The sequence below is a fragment of the Eupeodes corollae genome, chromosome 1, assembly GCF_945859685.1.
Source record: "Eupeodes corollae chromosome 1, idEupCoro1.1, whole genome shotgun sequence".
Classification (NCBI taxonomy): Eukaryota; Metazoa; Arthropoda; class Insecta; order Diptera; family Syrphidae; genus Eupeodes; species Eupeodes corollae.
Window position 1 is genome coordinate 56,173,847 of NC_079147.1, and position 24,708 is coordinate 56,198,554.

Below are 24,708 nucleotides of genomic sequence, written 5' to 3' on the forward strand. Positions count from 1 at the left end.
ATGTACCCAAAATCTTAACTTAAACAAAACGTCCTTTCCTCCAGCCATTTTTTCTGAAACTTCATTTCGAATCTTTTCATTTTAAACCGAAAAATTTTCTTTTAGGGCATTTCATTTAACGGTTTTGGTTGGAAGCACTGACATATGACATCTGTCAAACTTAACTGTCATTTAAAGTGTCATAATGGATGCGTTCAATCTTATGCTATATTTCGATTTTTAGATACTTTAATTGAACGAGTTGGATACCTAAACTAAGAAGGCTGTCAAAAAATAAAAACTTACATCTGTTCACAAATGAAAAACGAATATTAATATTTATAGGTCTGAAATTATTGTTAAGTAAAATTTCTATTATTTACTGGATTTTTAGCAACAAAAATATACACATTTGAAACCAATTTTCAGGCTTCTTTACATTAAATCATATGTTGAATCAGCGTTCTATTAGGCAGAAAGGTATAGGTAATAGAATTTTTTGGATAGGGTTATTGATAATCCAGATGTTATGGATCAAAAAGCTCTCTATCACTATCTATCTGAAATTAAACTCAGCCAATATGAGTTGAATCTTTGTTATTTATGATAATGTTTAGCTTAACAGTCGAAGAATGCGTAGCGATTATTAAAAATAGCTGCAAAAGTGTTAATTCCAACATAGCCACATTTTCTCACTAGGAGATGATTAACCGACCAACTACAAAAGCAATCGGTAAGATTGTGAAGATATTTGAGGGAAGTGATTTCCCAGCGACGTTCAAGACAATTGAATGTGTTGACACTTTTTTTTTGCCGGAAGCCCTGCGATTGGAGGTCATGACTTGAGTAAAAAGGCGCTCGAATATACAAATTATGGTTTTATTGCGTGAGAAGTTTCCTGGGCGTAAAATATCACTTTTTGGCAACAAAGATCAGGCGCGATTGTGCAATAATCATTAAATACCATCATTTCTCAAGGTATAACCGAGTTGCCGCCCAAAATGTGCTTAAAAGTGGATACAACAGCCTTTTAAATGATATTGTTTTTTACAATTAACAGAAAAGTTCAAATTTTAAGTTTAAGTTGTAAGAAAAAAAAAACTTCGCTTCTACAAAATATGCACAATTGTTTTCGAAAATGCTTTTTACATTGTATTCAAATATTGAGGGTTTTTGTGACATCTGTCGATGCAATTTAAGTGTTTTTTAATGAAATTTAATCTTATTTTAAGACCAATGGATATATCTACATGCCTTACAAGTGTTTCAAAACCTTAAATCGTCAGCTGATAAAACTGGCCAAAATCTTATTGGCTTTTATTCTTACTTAAAAAATCTAGATTGGTACAGATGAAAAGACCTGCAACAGCAGCTTGAGAAGACGAGCAATTTTAAGGCCTGCATTGTTGTGATTCTGGGGCAAAAATAAAATACAAGATTGGCATATACGCAAGTCTCTTAACATTTTAAAAAGTTGTTAAAATAGAGGCGTCATACACGAATAAAAATTAAGAAAAAACCGGTACTTGAAGAACAACTGAAAGTTATTCTATTAGAGTTTTTCAAAACTCAAATAATCTTGAAAAAAAATGGTATCACGAGGTTTTTTCAGACTAAACAACTATTTAATTTCTGGGACCTAATTGGTCAACCTTTTAATTTTACAATTTGGTGTTTCAAGCTCCTTTTTAACATTATGCGTCCACTAAAGGGGTTATAAATACCCCTAAAATGATTAGACACAGTGCGATTAATTAGGAAAAGAAGATAGGATTAAAAAGAAGAAGCCAATGCACATTGACTTAGAATGTCTTCTCACATTGTAATGAAAGGGAAATATTGAGCCTGGAAAAGCATTCCACATTCATGGAGTGCACCTAAAGAAAGAATCTCCGTATTTAACTGTACGTCAGAAATTGGACTCAAGGGTAAACTGATGGGCATTCCTAGCAGTAAGGGTATTACGGTTAAATTGTTCAAGGGGAGGAATCCAACTGGCTATTTCGCCTGGTAAAGAATTTCACATTCGTGTAGTGCAGCTAAAGAAATAATCTCTGTATGTAACAGTACGTCTAAAAATGGTAAAACTGTCAGTTATTATGGAACAGTTAAGGTTGAGGTTGTTAATAATATTATAAACAATCTGACTAAGCCTACCAACATGATAACGCACCTATTCACTCGGTGCTCATAATAAAAGCTTGGGAATGCGAAGAACCTACAATTAATGAAGGTGCACAGAAAAAAAAGTTGTCACATTAATAATCTTCGATAGAAATTTGTCCAAATTGGCAAAATGACAACCTTATTTTTAAAATTGACAACAGGATAGTCAATAGAACAATTCTCGATTATCAATTTTGGGTTTTTAATATGACAATAAAAGTAGTCAATTGAAAAACTTCGGTGAACTTCAACTTGATTGTCATATTGACTACCAAAATTAACTATCGAGTATTTTCATATTGACTACCCAGTACTCAAATTACATTTCGGTTTTCAACAAATATTGTCATATTAACTACCGCAGTTGTCGTTTTGACTATTGCAGGTGTTATATTGACTACCGTAGTTTCAACTTCTTTCAACCAAAATTGTCAAATTGACTACCGCAGTTGCTATATTGTCTACAGCAGTTGTCGGATTGACTACCACTTTAGTCAATATGACAACCGTAGTTTCAATTTCCTTCAACCAAAAGTTGTCATTTTGAATACTACAGTTGTCATATTGACTACCATTTGTAAGAACATTTTGGGTCCCAAAATTGACAACCGAAAATTATTCTATTGATAATCGCGGTTATCGTCTGAAAATTGACTACCAAATGGTCAATTGACTACTAAAAATATTTAATGGGGTGACTTTTTTAGTGTGATCGTAAGTTTGAAGACAAGGAATGCTTCATTTCTGCAATTAAGTTAGCTGGGAAATTTCGTTGCAAAATGTCAAAAAGCTGTAGGATTCATATTGAACTTGTTTTATTGGAAGAAAATAACAATCTTAATTTCTGTACCTATTCAGTTGACTCAACAAAATATTCAACTTTTTAAAGTAGAAAGCTTTGCCAGTTGGCGAAAGAAAAGCTAGTGATTCATTTTGGACAGTTATTTTCTTAAAAATCTTAAGATACTTATCAATATTTGGAAAATATGTAAAAAGTATTTTAAAAATGTTTGTGCGTATTCAGTGTAAGCGGAATGTAAATCAATTTTTTTCAAAATTGAATATACATATAAGTCAATACTGAAAAGTCATAGTGGTCCGAACAGATAAAATAAATATATTATTTTGCAGAAAATTAAATTACCACTTGTCATTCTATATTCTTCAAAACCAAAAGCACTGCAAAGAGTTGCTTATAGATTTTTTGATTTTGTCCCAGCAAAACTATAATACCATTTTAAGTGACGTTAGTTTTTAAGGTTAAATTTAAATTCGAAGTTAAATTTTAGTTTGACTTTTAGTTCTTGCTTATTTTTTTAGAAGTAAATTTAAGTTCTTTCAGAAAAAATAATTGAAAGTTTTCGGACAACTAATCCAAAACGGAACAAGCGACCGTTACTGAATTTTTAAACTGAAGTAATCAAAATGTATTATTATTAACAAGCGAGCACGATAAGATTTTTAACCATCAAAATAGATTATGATTTTTAATATGGAAATATCACTTGAAATCGAATTATGCGTAAAACTTTGGTTTTAACGTAAAGTATAAAATAATAGGAAAACTTTTTAAACAATTTCTTCATAAAATAAAAATTTATTAAAAATAACTATAAAAATCATAAATTGTAGGCAAACTTAAAATAATATAAAATTAAAGTTTAGGAAAATTAATGATCATTATTATCATGATTTTACTTATTATCTAAAACATATTTTCACTTAAATAAAAAGTATATCTATTTATTCAACAACATTATGAATTTCGATTCTTATGAACTTATATAAATAATTTAAAAAAATAAGTTTTGTAAACAAAATATCTGTAAATCTATTTGTATGTATACAAATAAATGTTTATTTATTAACATTAAAAAAAATGCTAAGCATTGAGTTTCACAATAATTTGTATATGGGTGCTTTTTAAACTTAATAAAATGCAAAATGAAATACTTAAAAAAGAAAAGATATACATAATCTGTAAATACGAAATGTTATATTCTTTTTTTTTGTATGAAGTATAATTAATAATATTTATATTGATTCTTGTTTAAATTTGTTTGTTTATGTTTACGACAAGCAACTAAATAATAATTAAATATTAAACTGTAGGTATAAGTTATGTTTTTTTTTTTAATTTTTACTTTTGTTCTTTATTTTAATTTTAATTAATTTATATTATTTTTACACCTGAGCTGGTTTGGTTTTTCCTAAAACCATGAGCATCTTTTGCAGGAAAATTGTTATATTTACTGAAAATGAAACAAGAAACAAATTTATTAGTGAAATGGAAATAATGTTATTATAAGTACATACATGCATCGGTCTAAGTTTTATTTGATAAATGTTTTAAAACTAGATTAACCATTTATTTTATGAAAACCTTTTTTTTTTAATTTATTTACAAATATTGTTTTCGTCAAGCATTTATGAAAGCATATTCACAATATTTGCAAAATTTCGATTTTAATTTAAATGAGTTTTAACGTATTTTTCGTGACTTGAAGTGGAATTTTAATTTTTTTTATATTCATTTTTTTATTTTGTTATGGTGACATCTGTCAAATAGTTTTTTATTATTAAGTTGCTTATGCCAAATCATCATGGAAAGTTTTACGATTGAACAGCACGTTCAAATGATACACATTTATTATCAAAATGAGTATTCGTAAACGAAGACGTTGCGCGCATTGTGCCTATTTTAAGGTAGACGTGGTAGCCCTTCACAGTCGACTCTTTAACTCTTTAGTAAACAATCAGCCAACACCCGTACGTTCAAGGAACGCAAGATCGGACGAGAACATTGCCGAGGTCCGTGAAAGTGCACTGGAGAACCCGAGGCAGTCTGTTCCTTCCATGCACAAGATCTCAGCCTTTTGCTGACTTCAGGTTGGTGAATTTTTCGTTGGAACTTGGGCCTACGCCCGTACAAGATACCAACTGACTTAGGAGCTCAAAGTTCATAGCCAAAGACAACGTCGTTTGTTCGCTGGCTGGGTTTCGAATAGTTTGGAAGAGGACTTCAATTTTGGCCGAAAAAATCATCACGAGGCGTATTCTTAGATGAATGTCTCTGTTAACAAGCAAAATTCTTGTAAATGGGACGACACCAACCTACGCGAGGTTACTAAAAAAGTTACCGTTTGGTGTGGATTTTGGGCGGCGGCACTGTGTAATTGGCCTGTACATTTTTGAAAACGATGTTAGAGTGGCGGTCACCCTCAACAGCGAGTCCTACATAACTAATTTCTTATGGCCCAAATTGAACCATATGGACTTTGACCACATGTAGTTCCAGCAGGATGGCACTACGTGCCACAGTGCAAAAGTTATGCCACAACATCTACACACAACATCTGAAAAACTCTATACAATGGATAAGTTTTAAACATAAAGAAGAGATCAGTAGACAATGTGGACCCTTCAGGTACACTACCATTTATTTTGCAATTTTTAAATGGGCGAATTTTGCATAAGGTAAGCCTACATTTACTATGAAAAATGTGACCATTATACAAATAACTTCCCTATTTCTTGTTTTGTTTAAAACTTGAAGAAAATGCTTATTTTAATGGGAGCTTTACTTCCATTTATGTTGCTTAATTGAAGCTGTTAGTATGGGGGTGGGTCAGAATGAGTTTGAGGTTATAAGTGCTAATGTTGAAATCAAATGAATGTGGAATAGAATTGACCAACCGAAACGCACGGGTCAGAGGTTCGTTAAGCCCATAGGAGGTGCGGTGAGTTGGTAAATAGAAGAGGCAAGAGTTTCTCAGGTTGCGGGTGTTAAAAGAAATCGAATTATAAAGAAAGGAGCAGTCAACTGAGCCAGATAGAAGCCGGTGCATGAACAGTATGTCACAATTTTTTTCCATTTCTGGAATGAGTTGACAATCACAAATAAGGTGGAAAACCAAAGGATTTTCAAAAGGAAGAAATCGTTTGGAAATCAAACCTGCGACGCATATTAACGGAGAGGTCGGACATGCGAGTACGTCATGCATAGCGATCGGGTCACGTAAGGGTTAGAAAATTCTTTGGACCATCTTTTAATAAAACCTAATTCAGAGCTGGCCTTGTGAATTATTTCCTCAATATGAAGTAGAAATTTCAGAGCACTACGATTATAAGATTTTTTAATGCGTTTACGCGAAAAAGTGTCTGGCATTTGCCTTGAGATCTAAGACATTTTTTGAACACTGGGAGGAGAAATTTTCGAGATATGTTTGGAGAAGAGATAAGTCTTCATGAGTTGCAATGATTAAAAAAAAAATTGGTATCAAAAGGATATTTGACAATGTGTAATGAATATGTTAATGTCAGTAATTGTAAGGATAAAAAGTAGAGTGCCTAAACAACTAACTTGGGGAACACCAGGATTTGCTAGAATAGGATTGCAACGAGTGGATCTAAATTAGATATAATATTCACTATATTCAATTAAAGAAGTAATCCATTTCAGGAAAAGAGTTTTAAACCTAAGTAGAAAAGTTTGAAGAATATAAGACTATGAGAAATTTAGTCAAACGCTTTGCTGAAGCCAGTTTTCTAAGGCTCTTAAAGTGAACAAAATGAACTGTTCAAGGTTTGTGGTAGTTAGAGATGTAAGGGGTTCCTATAGAATGCTTTCAAACATTTTTGGGGTATGAGAAAGTTTAGCAATCGGTCGATAGTTTATCACCTTTTCGTAGGTCCTTTCTTTTGAATTGAAGTTATAAAATATGTTTTCTATATTTTAGGAAATATTCATTGAGATAAATCGTTGAAATGAGAATAAGCACTAAAGTACGTAGTGTAGTCAGGTAGGCATTAAGAGCGTAGGAATATTTTCCACAGCTTGTTGGTTTGGTTTTGCAGATATCGAAGTTTACGATTATATAAAGGCACATTAATAGAAGAGTTAAACAAATTTAGGCTATTGATACAGATGATCAGATTCGTTTCATTCAAAGTGTAGACATCTAAAGGAAGCAAATATGATGATCTTGAGACTGACTGAGTTGCATTTTAATAATAGATAGTTAAAGGCAGTTGTTGACGTGTTTGAGGGGAGTTTTGATTAGGAACGAAAAAAACGGTTGCGATCATTTCTGTTGTGCTGCAGATGAGATATTCGCTTTATCATTTGCTTTTGAATGTTTGATAAACATTTCATAAGCTTCATGATATTCTTTTTGTTTCTTTAGATGGGCTGGAAGTACTATGAGGGATTGAAGGAGCAATCTTGAAGTTAATATCTTTGTTCTCCTAATAAATGAAGCGACAATCATTACTTATCTATCAGTTTGTTGTTGTTTTTGTAGGTTTTCTGGGTTTTGATCGACAAAAATTGGTATCACGAACATATGAACACATCCATATCTCTCTTAAAATCTTTGCTGTAGATTCTAGGTACCTTGAAACGTCGAGACCTGTCTTCAATTCGACAAATCAGAATGACTACAATAGATTCTTATATGTTAAGTTAAAAAGAAGCTAGGATGAGACCCACACTGATAACTTCCCATCCCGTCTGTCCATTTGTCTTGCTTAAAAGTTTGTAGGTTTTTGAGTTGGGTCAAAAAAGTTGTCAATTGAATTATTTTCACAAATTTCTAAATTACCAACAATATTTTCATATAATGAAACAGTTTGATTTAAAAATCTATTTTTTTTAAATGGGATTTTTAGTTGAAAACAATTTTTCCAATTTTAGTATTAATTTTTATTAGGTTTTTAATTTTTGTAAAAAAAAAACTGTTGACTCAATTTTTCTCAAATTTTTACGAATGTTGAAAGCAATATTTCTTATAAGTGAAAATTAATTAGAAGAAATAATCTCAAATTTTTGAAAAGATATTTGAGTCGAAAATCGATTTTTACCAACTTTTGTTATATTTTTTTTAAGTTTTTAGTTTAAAAAAAACTGTCAATTCGATTTTGCTAACAATTTGATTGAATCTTTACAAGAATATTTTTAAAATATAAAGTAGTTTAAAGCCAAAGTTTTGAAAAGATATTCGAGTCGGAAATCAATTTTTACCAACTTTTACTATTCTTTTGGTTAGGTTTTATTTTTTTGTAAGCAAACTGTCAATTCGATTTTTCTCAAAACTATATAATAATATTTCTTATAATTTAAAGTAAGTTAAAAGCCATATTCTCAAATTTTTGAAAAGATATTTGTGTCGAAAATCAATTTTCATCAACTTTTGGTTAATTTTCTTTTAAGTTTTTATTTTTTGTAAAAAAACTGTCAATTTGATTTTTCTCAAAATTTTACCAGATTTTAAAAACAATATTTCTCATAAGACAAATAAGTTTAAAGCCATAACCTTAAGAATTTGATAAGATATTTGAGTCGAAAATCAATTTTTGCAAACTTTGATAAATGTTTTTTTAGGTTTTTATTTTTATAAAAAAACTGTCAATTCGATTTTACTCAAATTTTTATCAGATACTGAAAACGTTATTTTTAGTTGCACATAATTGTTTTGGAGATGAAACCATTTTTTAATCGTAAAGTTTCCGTACAAATTGTCCGTTCTTTTATTTCGACTCTAGGGACCTTGACACGTCGAGAAATGTCAACATTTTCAATACGACAAATCAGACCCATTAAAAAGGAGTTATATTTTTAAATTGAGGTTTAATCCTTAGGCAACCATCTGAAACTGACTTGTTTTTAACGATCTAAAAGTACTTCACAGGTTGTGCTTTTTAGTTTCTTTGAAATAAGCCGTTTTAACCTTGAAGAAAGTTGGAAAATATTAAAAAACTTATTTCCAAAGTGAGGAATGCTGTAGGTGCAACCATTATCTTTGTAAATTCAAGTGACAGAATGACATTTTTTTGAAGCCAACCCAGGCAAAAAATTGATCTTAATAGTAAAGTCGTAATTTAAATGGATAAATCTAATTATATTATTTTATTGCATTTTTAAAAACAGTACGAAAAAGATATTAATGAACACGAAATTCAAAATAAAAATGTGTGCAAGTGTAAGTAGATTGTGTGTATGTACAAAAAAGCATATAAAATATCAAAACTTTTCAATACAAAACGAAGTTAACATAAAAAAATGCTTAATTTTTCTTTAAACAAAAATCTAAAAAGTGCATGAAAATTGAACGTAAGTGCATTTCTAGAATTCAAACATTCAAAATAAATATTTATTTTTTAGAAAATAATTAAATAAAATAAAAATTAAATAAAAACCTTGGAAGCAGTTTTAGGTCGAACAACCATCATCATTTTTTGCAGTACTTGTGTAAATCCACCTAAAAAATAGTATAGGTATTTTTTGAAAAAATAAAATAATAAATTAAATTAAAAGAAAATTAAAAAAGAAAGTAGAAGAAAAGAGGAAGAGATAGTTACGAATATGTGTGTTGAAGTGTTTTAAATTTCTTAAAATAGGAATAATCTAAATTGACTAGAACTTACCCATTGTTCTCTGGAACCATAATGGCTTATTTTTCCACGCAATAAATACCAAGTAAACTGGCACACTGGACAGAATCATTAAAATACCATAGCCAGTCTCTACCGGACTAGCATACATTGGGACAATGGTGACGAAAAGTGTAGCAAGCAAATATACAATTGGGAAGACAAGGGGCACACGAATTGGTCGTGGCAGGTTGGGTTGAGCCCATCTCAACCATGGCAGGCAAAGGACCGACACTCCGATACTCAACTGCAAAATTACCATTCAACATGAGCCAGAAAAGAAAAATTAATGTAAGCATATTTTATTTCTCAAAAAAGGATATAAATATCCTTCTCACAAGACTAATTTTTCTTCAAACTTACCCATGTGGCAAAGCCGACATAATTAATCAGTGCAAAGATGTTGGAGCTTGTAAGATACAACATCGAGAGGAGTGCCATTACCAGAACAGCAGGGGTTGGAGTGAATCGTTGTATTTGGATCATTGTAAGAATCTCAGGCATTTGTCCCTCGCAAGCGCCAGCATAGAAAAGTCGTGATGACGTTAAGAGGATTCCGTTGACAGCTCCGAAAGTTGATAATGCCACAAAGACTATTAATGTAGAGGAAAGATGAAAAAGCACGTTATACCCAACTTACATACACACATAAATGAGGAAAAATAAATATATTGCGAGTTCTTACCAGGAATTGTCCATGCGAATTGTCCAAATATCCTATCAGCGTAAGCAACAGCGACAGCTTCTGACCCAAGGACTTCTTCCGGCGATAGAGTTGTGTAGAATGCAACATTAGCCAGCAAATACACCACCGTCACCAGAGTGCATGATATCGCAATGGCTCTTGGTAGATTTTTCACTGGGTCCTTAAGTTCCTCAATAATGAAGTTGAGATAGTTCCTGGTGATGGGGATGTGAAGAAAATGGAATTACATAGGATGATTGTTTATAAAAATATTCCGCTCTTATAACAACAGAGAAAGATCCCTTGAGCTTTCAAAATAATAATACAATTTTATAATAGGATTGGTCTAGATTTTGTGTGTGTAGACTGTAAGTTGATGTGGGGGGTTTCGGTTTGGATGGTTTAAAATTGAAGGTTCATTCTAATTGGTTTTCAAGAGGAGGCGGAAACAACTTACCATCCATTGTAGGCGAATAATCCAGAATAGAATGAAAGTGCCAATGAAGTCACTTGAGTATTTGTATTTTCAAATGTGAAGTATTCAGTTTTTCCTGTAGGATACAATTTAAAAAAAAAACAGAAGAAGATTATAGTTACTATAAATAGAAGCATAACAAAGAATGGTTAAGATACTTACCCAGACTTAATTGATACATGCCAGTTGCAATGACAATAAACAAAGCTAATAGCTTGGCGTAGGTGAAAATATCCTGCACCCATGTGGCCCATTTAACATCCCAGCAATTTACAAACGTCAAGACCACTGAAATGAAAAATAAAACAAAATAAGTTATTACATTGTTATGTTTATGGTATAGTGTTGTAAGGTAAGGGAATGGATTAACTATGCAAAATGAGTAATTTTTGATGCAATCCTATGAGGGTTTGACAATTTTTTTAAAGAAGAAAGCAGAATATTAAATGGTCTGTGAAACCCTTAATCTTAATAATTTAAGGAGAATTTGCAGATCAATACTTATAGTTATTAAAATAAGGAAAACATAGATCGGATATATAAGTACGTGACCCAAGACTACTCAAAAGTATATATCTCGTCGAAGATTTGTTGGTTGGTGAAAGAAGGTGTTTGATTTCCGTCGAGTCGTTCAGAAATCTTAACAGAAATGCCAAGAAGACTACAAAATTCACAGCTTTTCGGGCTTTCGACTGCATTCAATTGGGAAAACTACTACAGCTAAAAAAAAAATGTACTTGAGTATTTGTTAAATACATCACATGAGAAGTGTGCGGTCAAAGATATTGAGAGGTCTAGAAGTAGAAATTAAGTTCGAAAGTTGTATAAGCAGGTGAATCGAAATTCACAAGTCCATAAACCTCAAACCGAAAGTTGTCAATGTAGAGGATATGAAATGCCCACTTCTACAAACTGTATAACGTCGAAGACGAACTGAATTCCACTGTCAATGTGGAACACGAAAGCCGTTTTTCAGATTTAGATGAAGTAAAGTTAGCCATATCCAAGCTGAAGTCTAACAAAACCGTTGAAGCAGATAGACTGAATGCCGAGCTCTTTAAAGCTGCTGGAGATAATTTGGTAAGGAGCATGCACAAACTTCCCGATGAATGGAACCTCAATACTGTTTTACCCGATACTGAAAAAAATGAGAACTTCTAAACTCCACCGACTATAGAAAAATCAGTCTGCTTAACATCGATTACAAAATCTCTCTCGAAATCATCGATTTCAAAGCTGCATATGACAGCATCTACAGGGACGAGCTATATAGAGCCTTGTCTAGTTTTGGCATTCCTGCCAAACTCGTCCGTTTGTGAAGAATGGCTATGGAAAATTTGCGCTGCTCCATAAAAGTTGGAAAAAACTTAACAGAACCTTTCGATGCCAAAAAGGCTCTAGACAAGGTGATGCGCTGTCATACGATTTCCTTAACATCGTCCTGGAAAGAATAGTGTAGAGCTCCAATGTCACCACTAAAGGCAATATCTTTCAAAAATCAGTTCGATTACTGCTAAACGCTGATGACATTGACATAATCGGAAGAATTCAAAGTGATGTCAATGTAGCTTTTGTGAGTATTAAAGCAGATGCGGCAAAAATGGGTTTTGCGGTTAATGAGGATAAAATAAAGAATGATTGATGGGCTGTACGGGCTGTGCAGTAACGCAAAACTTTTTGTTTAGAATTTGTTCAAAAGATCAAGTTCAATGTCTTCGAACGAATTGATGTAACGTCTGAGTATCTGTAGCCCATTTTGCGCTTTGACAACCTTCCTCAAATTTCTGAAATATGCAGGCTATGCATTCTGGAGAAAGAAGCAAGAATAGCGACGAAATAGGACGAAAATCAATACGAGGAAAAGAGGCTGGGATGCGACCCACACTGATAACTTTCCATACCGTCTGTCTATTTGTCTTGCTTTAAAGTTTGTAGGTTTTCGTGTTGGGTTTTTGTAAGTTGGATTATTCTTACAAATTTTAAAATTACCAACAGTATTTTTCATATAAGAAAATAATTTAGTTTGAAAATCTAATTTGTAAAAAAAGATTTTTAGTGAACAAAATTTGCTTACCACTTTTTTTTCTTAAATTTTTACAAATTGGATGAATGAAATTAATTTAATAGATATCAAGAACCGAACATCAATTTTTACCAAATTTGCGTAGATTTTATTTTTGTATGAAAAAACGTACTGTTGGATTTTTATAAAAAAAACTACTGAATATCAAAAACAATATTTTCTGTAAAATAAAACAAGGTTTGAAGGCAAAATTTTTAATTTTTGAAAAGCTTTTTAAGTCGAAAATCAATTTTTAACAACTTTTATTAATTTTTTGTTTAGTTTTTTTGTATGTAAACTGTCAATTCGATTTTTCTCAAAATTTTTCAGAATGTTGAAAACTATATCAATAATTTTATAAGAAATAAGAAGAAATTATTGGGAAGCCATGATCTTAAGTTTTTGAAAGAATATTTAAGTCAAAATTCAATTTTTACCAATTCGAAATTCAAAATTATGTCTGCTTTTTCCTTAATTAATTAATTTATATGCAGGCTTTAATTCAGATAGTTAATGTTTTGAGAGCTAAATGTCACAGATAATTTTGACAGTTGTCAATTATTACAATGGATTGTAATGGCCAAGTTGAGTCGACATAAGGGATTTAGAAGTAAGGCAAGTTTCTAGTATCTCATTGGCCACTACAAAAAATTGACTTTCAATTAGACAACTGTATTGGAAAGTTGACTCCCTAACTACTTATTTCAAAATGACATTTGATCATGATTCTTGATTAAACTGACAGTTGAACTTTATTACTCTATTGTTTATTTATTTTCTGCTCAATTCCATTTAATGTTTTCTGTAAATGGTTTCTTGTGAAGTTGGAAAACAAAAAAGTTATATTTCTTTACAATATAAAATACAAATTGTGATGGCCTGAAGCATGCCTGAGTATTGTTTTGTAAACAATAATATTTTGGTAGTTTTTGTACGATGAACTGAAGATAAAGGTTTGTGAACTAAATTTCTGAGTTAGAAGTTTATGACACTTAAAAAACTAACTAGTGGTTTTGGTCAAAATTTACATTCAAAGAACGCAGTTGACTGCAAATGAGGTCCCTTATGTGACCTGAACCTGCCCAATGTGACTGTCACTAATAACTTTACAGTTGTCATTCTTCACCAATAGATTTTAAAATTCTCCGAAAGCCTTGGAATATTAAGAAATTGGTTAAATATTTAGAAAGTAAAAACTTAATAAATCCATTGATCTAAAACATACAACATCAAAAAATAAGTTAAAAAAAAGTTGTCAATTCCATAGTTGCGTCAATGAGAATTTTGTGTCACTTTTTTATGCTTTTCTTTGTATCATTGATTTCTAGCAATTAAACAATTGTTGGAATTGTATTTATGTACCTCAAGTTTAGAAAAAAAAGAAAGGGGTAAAAAGAAAGAAATACATTATTGACATAAACGCCTCACCACTCTTCACCGTACTTCAAACAAAGACGACAAAGATACTTTTTTTTGGATTGTGTAAAATCGGAAAAAGTTTCATCATTCAATCTTCAATGTTGTCTTGACTCTGAGACATAGACATAGGTAGAATAAAAAGATAAACGTTGATGTTTTGTCTGATCATGATGTTTGTCTTATAGCTACATTAATTTTAATTTCATAGGAAAAAGTAATTGGATTGGATGATGAACAAAGGGTAATGATTTACTGATTGTTTTCATGTATATTTATTGATATTCAATAATAATAATAATTACTTTTAATGACCTCTTTCATTTGACAAAAACTAAGTCACAGCCTGTCTGTCTGTCTGTTTGTCTGGGATGTTAAATATTTAACAATTAAATGAAAATAAATATTTACCTCAACAACAAAAGATCGAACTATTACAAATGTCTCATAGAAGTTCCGGTGCATTAATTGATTTAGTGATGAGAGAATTTATTATAAGATTTATACTGTACCCTTCATTCATATGATGCGATTGGAAAATCACAGATGTTTATAAAGTTGGAAAAAAATGCAATTCAAAATTTATTTTTAATCTAGTTCTACGGATATGTGATAATTCTACTCACGAAATTCACTTAATAATGACAAGGTTTACTAATGTAAGGTCATTCATGGGGAAGTTTTACTTTCTCGCCTTCGCCTTCGAACAGAGGGAACATGACATCGATAAATTATTCAGTCTAATAACATTACAGCATGCCTTTGCATTATTAAGCAAGACTAGGATAAAGATGATTTATTGGATATTTAAAAGGAAAATTTAAGGAAGAACTTAACTTTGCACTGTATAAACTTTTTTTCTTGAACGAAAAGCCGATTAGTCAGTTTTTTTTTTATTCATTGCCAAAGGTTTTCTTCTTTGATTGTGCTTATCTTTTATAGCACAAAACGAATTGCAAAATATTTTAATACTTGGCAATCTCAACGGAAGGATCGGAATTTTCAGAACCCAGCTTAAAATGTTTCTCCTGTGTTTGAAGGTGTAAGGAAATCTATGGATGAAGTAATTAATAGATGCGGGATGTAACTTCTAGAATTTATTGATGACTTTGGTTTCATGGTATTAAATGGAATAAGTAAAGCAGACAAAAAATTAGGAGCATGAAGTGGTTTGGAAATCGAGCGGAAGTGTACAAACGAAGACTTGATGCTCAATTAAACTACCTGCCTGAACAAAAAAATTGGAGTAGTGACCAGGCTAGTGAAAATATTTTAGATGTTGTACGTCAAGCATATAGTATGAGAAAAAAACCCCAAGGTGGTGGCATATTAGCGGCTGAATGGTTTGTCTGGGAATACATGAAAGGGTTTAGCTCTTTTTAACCTTTTAAGGAAGAACTATTCCGTGTTTTTCAAAACACTTTACGTAGTGGTGTAGCTACCGGTCTTTCATCATGGAAGGACTCAAAAATATTTTGGTCAAAGGTGAAGTTCTTAGGTGGTTGTAAAAGTGTGGCATCTTCGGTGTTGGCAGTTGAAAAACTTGCTGATCACTTCAAAGTTCTTCTGAACCCGTTATCGGTTGAGCTAACGTTTGAATATGCTCTACCTTTGTGAAAATCCTGGAACTCGATGGGCCAATTTCAATGTAAGAGTTGCAAGATACTTTGAAAACAAGGAAAAATGATAAGTCAGCGGGAATTGACGGTATTCCCGTTGAATTTTACAAAAACTCATCAGAAAATTTTTTGGTTCGTATTAATTTATTCTTTAACAGGTTCTTGATGAAGAACATATCCCCAAATCTTTTTTAAGAGTATGGATTTGCACAATATATAAAAAAGGTGATCTCCAGCGCCCAGACAACTACAGGAGCATATCGATTTTACCGTGCCTTCGGAAAATATTCACCCATCTTCTATACCATAGGTTAAAGAAATTGGTTGAAGAAAATCAACTACAAGCCGTCTTTCGATCGGGTCTATCAATGGTTGACTATATATGTATTTGAACTCCTACTATAGTCAAGATGTTTTTAGAGAACAATTTAAAAGCGGCCTTTGATACAGTTAACAGGAGTGCTTTAATTTATAAAATGTCTACCCTATCAACAAAATTTCTCAACTTATGTATGCTTATTATAACCGTTACTTCTGCTGCTGTATGAAATGGAAGTAGAATGTCTAATTTCTTCAATACAAGTGCTGGTGTTCCACAAGGTTGTGGATAGAGACTATTAATTTATTGTGTTTTATTAGGCTCTTTTGGTCTTTTTGTTTTTTGGAATGCGAATAAATAAAAAACTATTCCATTCTTTTACCCAACGTTTCGTAAGAATTCCTTACTTCTTCAAGGGATTTTTTTTGTTCTTTATTCAATACTTGTATTAAATCACATTATAATTGTTAAAAACTCCGTATTGCATCCTCCCGACAGCACTGACACAAATTTAAAATAAATAACAAATACAATATAAAATGAAACAAACAAAAAAAAATAAATTATTAAACTAGACGAGAAAGACATTTATATCACAGCTTAATTTTAAGGTACTTGATGTTAAAGTGCTACAGCATAGCTTTGTTTGATGTTATCGGTGTCTTCTATCCAAACATTGATATAAAGGTTGGTGAAACATTTATAAAAATGCTCCTATACGCGGATGACATTCTACTATTGGCTGATAATCCCACAGCTTTGTAGTTACAAATAAACAAGCTCAAGCGTTTTTGTGATCTATGGGATTTAAGTATAATTGTTGCAAAGTCGAAAATCATGGTTTTTGAAAATACTCATCGAAGAACACATTCCCAAAAAAAAGGTTTTTGGAACTTGAACCAATAGAAATAGTTAATGAGTTCAAATACTTAGGTTTCTTGATAACTAGTAATCTTGGTTTTGGTACACATGTAAAAGAAAAATGCACTGCATCCAAAACGGCAAAAAAAATCTTATGTGGAATAATTTCTCCTGCAACAAGTATGTGGATGCAACTGCTAAATTTAGAGTGTTCGATGCAACCATTAACACATGCCTGTGCTATGCAAATCAAATGCTTGGCTATCAAAACTTAGAAGAATTTGAAGTTTTTAAACGCTTATTACATAATAAAAGTTATGAAAGGCCTGATTCAAATCTTCAAAAATAGATATTAAAATATGCACTTAGACGTCAAATATCGCCTTTCAAAGAATGGAATGATCTAGCTTTTAGACACAGCGTAGACTAACCTCAATAATACAGCCCATATCAATTAGCAGGACTAGTACTTTTATTATACAGCTGTATCACTAAAATAGATAATTCCCTGTATTAGCAATGTCTGAATAGAGTGCAAATATCGACAACTAGGCTTATATGTAAAGAATTAAACCACACACTTATTATTTTAACGAAAAGCTATCTCTTAATCAAATGAGTGTTATCTTTAAAATAAGGACTAAAAAGCTTTGTTAAAGTTATATACCTCATTGAACTGACCTTCGCCCGATATGTAGTTTGTACAACCGCAATGAAACTAAAGACGTGTATCATTTTCTAGCTGTGTGCCCAATCTTACAAGAAACCCGCTTGTATTTTCTTAAATGTTATATTATTTTTAACTTTTACCTTTTCTTTCTTTTTTACTAAAAACTCGAAATAAGTCAATTAGGCAGAAGGCAAAATTTTTGTCAAGCTTTACAATTCTTATATCAACAAAATGTAAACAATTATCGCGAATAAAAGAATATATTAATAATAAAAACAATATCAGATAACCTTTAGACCTTTTTAAGTTTGAAGTTATTTAAACCAAAAACTTTCTTCTGAGCTAACTCTTTCCGTTCGGTTAATAGAAGTGTTTTAATTAGTACTATTTACTAGGTCCTCCTCTGATTGCAAGTAAAACATTTCTTTTCGTCAATAAACTTTAGCATTGCTACCTAAAGCTGTTATATAATTTAACTACAAGAGTACCATTACACCGGCTTATGTTATTTTTTTTTAATAATCTTATAACGGAACTTAAAAATGTTAAGTGCCAATTTATTTAAAGTATCTATGTATACCAATTTCCAAACATCAGGTACTTGAGGGGTACCTATATTTAAAATATTTCAGCAAAAGTGTCTTTGAAAGACTTAGTGATTGCATTTAGTAATAAGTAATTTCAAGACTTTTATACTTGAGCAATACTTCCGAATACTTGATTAGCAGTGCTTGAAAGAAGTAGTCATTATTCAAAAGAGTCAAATTGAAAATTTTGACATTTCTCGATGTTTCAAGGTCCCTAGAGTCAAAATAAAAGATGTTTAGAAAGATGTCTGTGCAGTGCATGCGTGTGTACGTACGTTCGCGATTTTTTTTTCGTTGGCCATAGCTCAAGAACCAGAAAAGAAGAAAAGATATCGACTTCAAATAAATTTTGTTATACACATAATAATGCACAAAGATGCAGAAAGGGCTCTCAAAAAAATTGCGCTAGTTTTTTTGTTACTATAGTAGTTTAAAAAAAGGTAAACATTTTCGTTAACCCTACATATCTCACGAACCAAAAACACTAGCGACTTGAATTAAAATGTATGTTATATATTGAAACGTGATACCAAACAAGTAAAAATCTAACTAACGGTTTGTTTTATAAATCAAAATAAATGAAACAAAAAATTTGTCACTTCAAAAATTTTACGAAAAATAACGTTTTTAACATCTGGTAAAATTTTGAGAAAAATCGAATTGACAGTTTTTCTTATAAAAAATATTATAAACCTAAAAAAACATTACTCAAAGTTGGTAAAAATTTAATTTCGACTCAATTATTTTTTTTAAACTTTGAGATATTGTTAATACTAATTTCATCGTTTAAAAAATATTGTTGTAATATTGATCAAAAAATAAAAAAATATGAAAAAATAAACAATACTGAAACTTTACTTTCTAAAAAACTACTTTCGACTCAAATAGTTGTTTTTTTTTTATAAAAAAATAAAATCTACAAAAAATAGTACGCATATTTGGTAAAAAGTGATGTTCGGTTCTCGATATCTCTCAAATTAATTTTATTCATCCAATTTGGATTTGTTTATATAAGAAATAAAAACTTTTAGGAAATGCTACTAAAATTGCTAAAAACTGGTTTCCGACTAAAAATTTCATTAACAAAACTAGATTTTGAAATAAAACTATTTCATTATATTCAAAATATTATTGGTGATTTTGAGATTTGTATGAATATTTCAAATGACAATTTTTTTAACACAACACGAAAAACTACAAACTTTTAAGCAAGACAAATCGACAGATGGGATGGGAAGTTATTAGTTTGGATCGCCTCCCAGCCTCTTTTTTGTAATATTTTGTATTGATTGCTTTTATTGTTTCGAAGTCCTCGCTGTAAAAAGACTTATGACATTTTTGATTTCTACATAATATATCCGATGTTAGAACGTCCATGACATCATGACTTACGTTCATAGCATTGAAGTTACCGTGCCGGGGGTAAAGGGTTCATTATTGGGAAAACATTATTAAAAGTAACCCGGATTTTAAACTTGTACATCGTTTTGCAACACAAAGTATAGCTAAATGAACATTATGGATTCTTTAAAAGATATGATGTCCCTACATTTGAATTGACTTCTTAAATCTGTAGTTTTTGTGAGCTGGACTTTTCCGCGTCCATTATAATATTGTCTAACAAATTATTATTATTTTACATTGTAATACGTTTTTTTTTAATCGTTCAAAGATTTAAAATCCATGATACACCAAGTTCTAATATCCTAGACGCTCAAATTTAGGGATCTAATAACTCGTTTTATCTCAGACTTAGATACGAGTTCTAACGCCCGAGAACTTGACGAAGAAATGAGTTAGAACCCAATAATAGAGTTCAAAATTTTCAATAAACCAAGTTTTAGGAATTGACCGTAAGGCATTTGAATTTAGCGTTTTTAAAGTTACAGAAATAACAAATCAAAAAAAAATCCTTAAATAATTTATATCTCTTATTTTAAATACAAAAAAAAAGTTTCCATTTTTACTTACAAATACAACACACAGCTAATAATCGTGCTGAATCTTCTGGCGGTTGACAGTCTGGGAAGAATGGCTTTAAAACATACACGCTAAATGTTAGTGCAACAATTGCTTGTGAACATGGTCGCACTATCATACACTCAATCCACAGTCTTATGAAGGCCATAAATGGTCCAAAGGTTTCCATGATATATGCATAATCTGCACCGGATTTTCTTATCATTGTTCCCAATTCTGCATAGCAGTAAGCACCAACCTGTTAACGAAATAATAGAAAAAAAAATGAATTTATTTATATAAGACATGAGGTAACAAAATAAATAAAAACGTGCAGAATGACCAGCCCCCTTTTTAAGAATATCTACATATTGATAAAATCTAAAGTCATGATAAAGAAATAAAAATAATATTCAACTTTGAAATTGAATGTGTTAAGAAATAAAACCCTAGGGCTATCGGGCTATAGGCATTTCCATATTCGAATAATAAATTATTCAAACTAATTTTCAAGCATACTGCCAACAGGTGTCACCTCTTAACGAGCTGTGAATAAAACTATAAGACCAATTTAAAAATTGATTTTTGACTCCTTTCCTTTTGCATTTCAAATATTTCTCTTGACTATCTGTACAGTTTTGATTGATTCATTTTTATTTAGAAAAAGAATCCAATTCTTATTTAAATATGTATGAACATTTATTAATATGAACGACTGGGCCGATTTGGCTAATTTTGTTCTTGAATTATTTGTGGAAGTCCAGAGAAGGTTGTTGAAGAGTTGAATACATTTAAAAAACTCTTATGAATTAAACCATGAGTTGTAAGGAGAACCACATTGAAGCATTGGCAGAAATAGTTCGTTCAAATGTTTCACAATCAAATCAATAACAAAGAATTCCGTACGACTTTTTGATGGGAGTTGTCAATAGTGGATTTGGTGGAGGAAACGGAAAAACGTTCTTAATTTCATTGCTTTTGGCAAGGATTAGATCGCCAAATGAATTAGCTCTAGTGTTGCCTTATTTGGACTAGCTGTTGCTCTGCTAGAAGGCGGGTGACCTGCTCATTCTGCTTGAAATTATCATTAAATATATGCAAATCAACGAAATGCAAATTTTCAACGTCTTCGGCAAAAATAGCGTAATGGCCAAGATCCTGCAGGAAGGAAAATTGATTGTATGGGATGAATGCACAATTACCTATAAGATGTCACTAGAGGCACTGGGCGAAACGTTGAAAGACATTTTTGCAACAACATAAAACTGCAAATGTGTTTCCAAACATTAGAAATAAGAAATTCGCAGTTGAAACTTTGACCAGATTTCATTACCCACAGATTTCTGTTAGATCACAGACTCAAGGGAGAAGCTTATTCAGCGTGTTTTCCCAGATATAACGCAACCGTAATTGGTTAGGTGAACCAATGTCGGTAAAAAATAACGTTGTCAAGGACAGTTGGTTCTTCAAATCAACTATTCCACGGAGTTTTTATAAATTCACTGAAAATTCCCACAGATTGCAGTTAAAAGAAGGATCAGTTATTATCATGCTACTTAACATTAATGAACTTCAAAATTTTTAATATTTCAAGACTGGCTATGCAAAAGGTGATGAATAATGTCATTGAAGGAACCATCATAAAGGAAAAATATAAACTAGACAAATTGATGTCTGAAATCTGTTTATTCCTCCGAATAAAAATGATTTCAACAGATATACAATTCGATCTTAAATGTTTAGAATTTTCATTAAATCTGGCCTTTTCGATGAACATAAATAAATCGCAAGGCGAGTTTATATTATATAAAAAGTGCGTATACACCTAAGTGTACCATATTTTTTTATCGTGCACCGCGTCGTTTAAAAAGTGAATGAAACTTCAGTTAATTGGTTGTTTTATTATTGTTTTTTTTTTTTATAGTAAACCATTTTGTTGCTAATGTAAAGTGACCAATTTTTATCTTCAAATTATTTATAAATAGTTCTACCACTAGTCCCGGAAAATCACATAAAAAATCTATTCTTGAAAAAAATTGTGACAAAACTGAAACTTGGAGCATAAATTAATTTAGTGCCATATAATTCTTTATGAAAAGTACCTTTATCTTCTAGAAGAATTTAAGGTGGGCTTATTTAAAGTGCACTTCTCTATTGTTTTTTTTTAATACCTACATCAAGAAGATGTAATAAAATTATATTTTTTGGTGAGGAAATTTAGTTTGGGTTGGTTTGAAAAAAAAGTTATTTAGTTAAATTAACAAATTTCACACTGCTACCGGAACTTAATGTTTGTTTTGCAGTTTGTTTAATAACTTCCAAGAAGTTAATTTTTTTCAAATTAAAATATCTAGGAACCTTAGACAACTCAGTAATTTACAAACTAGAAAATAAACGGCGCGGCCGGCGTCTGTACTTTTAATTTACTCCCGTGTTAAAGCAGCAATGATTTTTTTTTTTTTGTCAGTACAGATGTTAGAAAGCTAAGATCATTCAAAATCCTACCTTACTCTAATATAAGTAGTATATCATGATGAAGTACAAAATCTTCTTAGGCTAGATGGCTGTTTCAATCTATGTTAAGTTTTAACTTGTTTTTCAGTGAAATTTTAAATGTCTGATAAAAATAGGTTAGATGCCAAAGGTTATGAAAAAATATAAAGAATCTTTAAACCTTCTCTTCAAACTTTTCACTTGTTCTTACTAAAATTATTTTCTTTTTAAAATAGGATGTTATAGGAATATGAACATCAAAGAAAACAAATAAAACGCTTTTTGGTTTTAATTTGATTTCTTGAATTCATTTCAATTAACTTCCCATAGGAAGTTTAGTCTGAATTGTCGACTTAAAAATATTTCGTGTCGTTTCAATCTCCCTGGAATCTAGTACCAGTACCAGTATCGGGATCAATGGCGGAATCAGACTTTTAATGAGGGGGGGGGGGGGGGTTCACACGCTTAACATATAGACGAGTTTTTACTCACAGCATAAAAATGTTCTTTAATGGTATGTAAAGGATGCTAACTTTCACAAACTAGCCGTTCGGATTCGGCATAAAATTGTTGGTCCCTTCCATTCCTGACAACAGTACTCGCACACAGGAATGGTTGAGAGTTTTAAGTCACTAGGCCCTGGTTCACAACGGACTGTTTCGCCACCCCATTTGATTTGATTTTTTTTGAAAGGATGCTAACAAAACTTATATAACATAATGCGTATCTTTACCTTATATGTACACATTTTATAGGCTGAACTAAAAACTTAAGTTTTTAAATTATTTACGAATGCTGTTGTTCAGCAAGGTGTAATAGTGTAACTATTTAATTTGGTTGACTCTCTACGTATGAAAGCATTCCAAAATTCCAATGGTTTTTTAAATGTGCCATATATAAAAGGGAAACACAACAGTTTAGAGGGTTGACGCAAAAATGTTAGAAATGTTTTTGAAACTTTTTTCCAAAAAGAACATTTTCATTTTGTTGCCATATCTATTAATGCGAAAACGTTACAAAAATTCAAGACCACAAAAAATGAGAGGGAATCTGATATCAAGAATTTTCTTGCTTTTTTTGGCGTATTTTTTTCGGGCTCAATTTACGGGAATGTGTGCTAGAAAGTATTTTGATGTTGAACGAGTTAACACAACTTAAAAATTGTGGAGAGAAAAATGTCAGTTAGTTAGTTTAACAAGATTTCACTTTTGCTGTTTTTGGGACATTTATAATTTTGAAATTCATGTTTAAATCTCAATTCTAGAAAATCTTAAGCAAATTCACTTTAAAGAGTAGATTTCTTAATTTTTAAAGATCTTAAAACAAAAAATCAATGTAGAAAGAAATATAATGCACGACTTGGTCGCTAGAACTAGCTTATTTCTTCAAAAAATTCGGTTTAAATTTTTTATTATACTTTAAGATTTAAAAATGTACCTGCAAAATAAGTTTTTCCCAAAACTTCAAATGTCATTTCTCAAGAAACCGAGATTATCTTTTTTTTTTTTTTTTTGAAAACACTAGTTTACAGTACATCTGTTGCCAAAGAAATGTTAGTTGTTGCTGGACTACACATGATATGATATTTTCAAAAATATAATTAAAAGATTTGTATCAGCTCTAGTTTCTGAGATTCAGCTTTGTAGGATTAAACAGGAAAAATATGTATTTATTAAAAAAAAACTTTATTAGAAAGAATTAATCGTTCTAAAAAACTTTGTTTTAAAGCTTTTCGGTGATGTGTAGACTTTGTAAAGTGACGCATTAATGACGAACAATAGTCAGACATCATGTTCTAATCCCAGAAATCTGGTAGTGCTCTTCCATGACCCGTAAGCGTTGATGCATACGCTCTCCCTGCTATTTGCTCATATCTCCTAAATTTTCCGGAAACCTGTAAAGGCGACTGTGGAGGAAGTGGAGTTTTATGTTCATATTGCACCCCATATTTTTTAACTGTATCAGAGTGTCTTCTACGAGTTCAAT

The 24,708-nt window shown here is 31.2% G+C and overlaps 1 protein-coding gene across 1 annotated transcript in view; it reads right to left on the reverse strand.

The window, feature by feature from the left end:
* Window positions 1-4,015: 4,015 nt before the first annotated feature.
* LOC129940764 (Y+L amino acid transporter 2) overlaps window positions 4,016-24,708 on the reverse strand; it is a 56,662-nt gene continuing 35,969 nt past the window's right edge. Inside the window, exons 3-10 of the mRNA XM_056049215.1 lie at window positions 20,242-20,488; window positions 10,899-11,024; window positions 10,719-10,812; window positions 10,262-10,476; window positions 9,940-10,169; window positions 9,571-9,823; window positions 9,343-9,404; window positions 4,016-4,397 (exon numbers count right to left, since the gene is read on the reverse strand). Coding sequence (XP_055905190.1) covers window positions 4,395-4,397; window positions 9,343-9,404; window positions 9,571-9,823; window positions 9,940-10,169; window positions 10,262-10,476; window positions 10,719-10,812; window positions 10,899-11,024; window positions 20,242-20,488 — 1,230 coding nt within the window. The 3' untranslated portion in view covers window positions 4,016-4,394. The remainder of the gene's footprint in view (window positions 4,398-9,342; window positions 9,405-9,570; window positions 9,824-9,939; window positions 10,170-10,261; window positions 10,477-10,718; window positions 10,813-10,898; window positions 11,025-20,241; window positions 20,489-24,708) is intronic.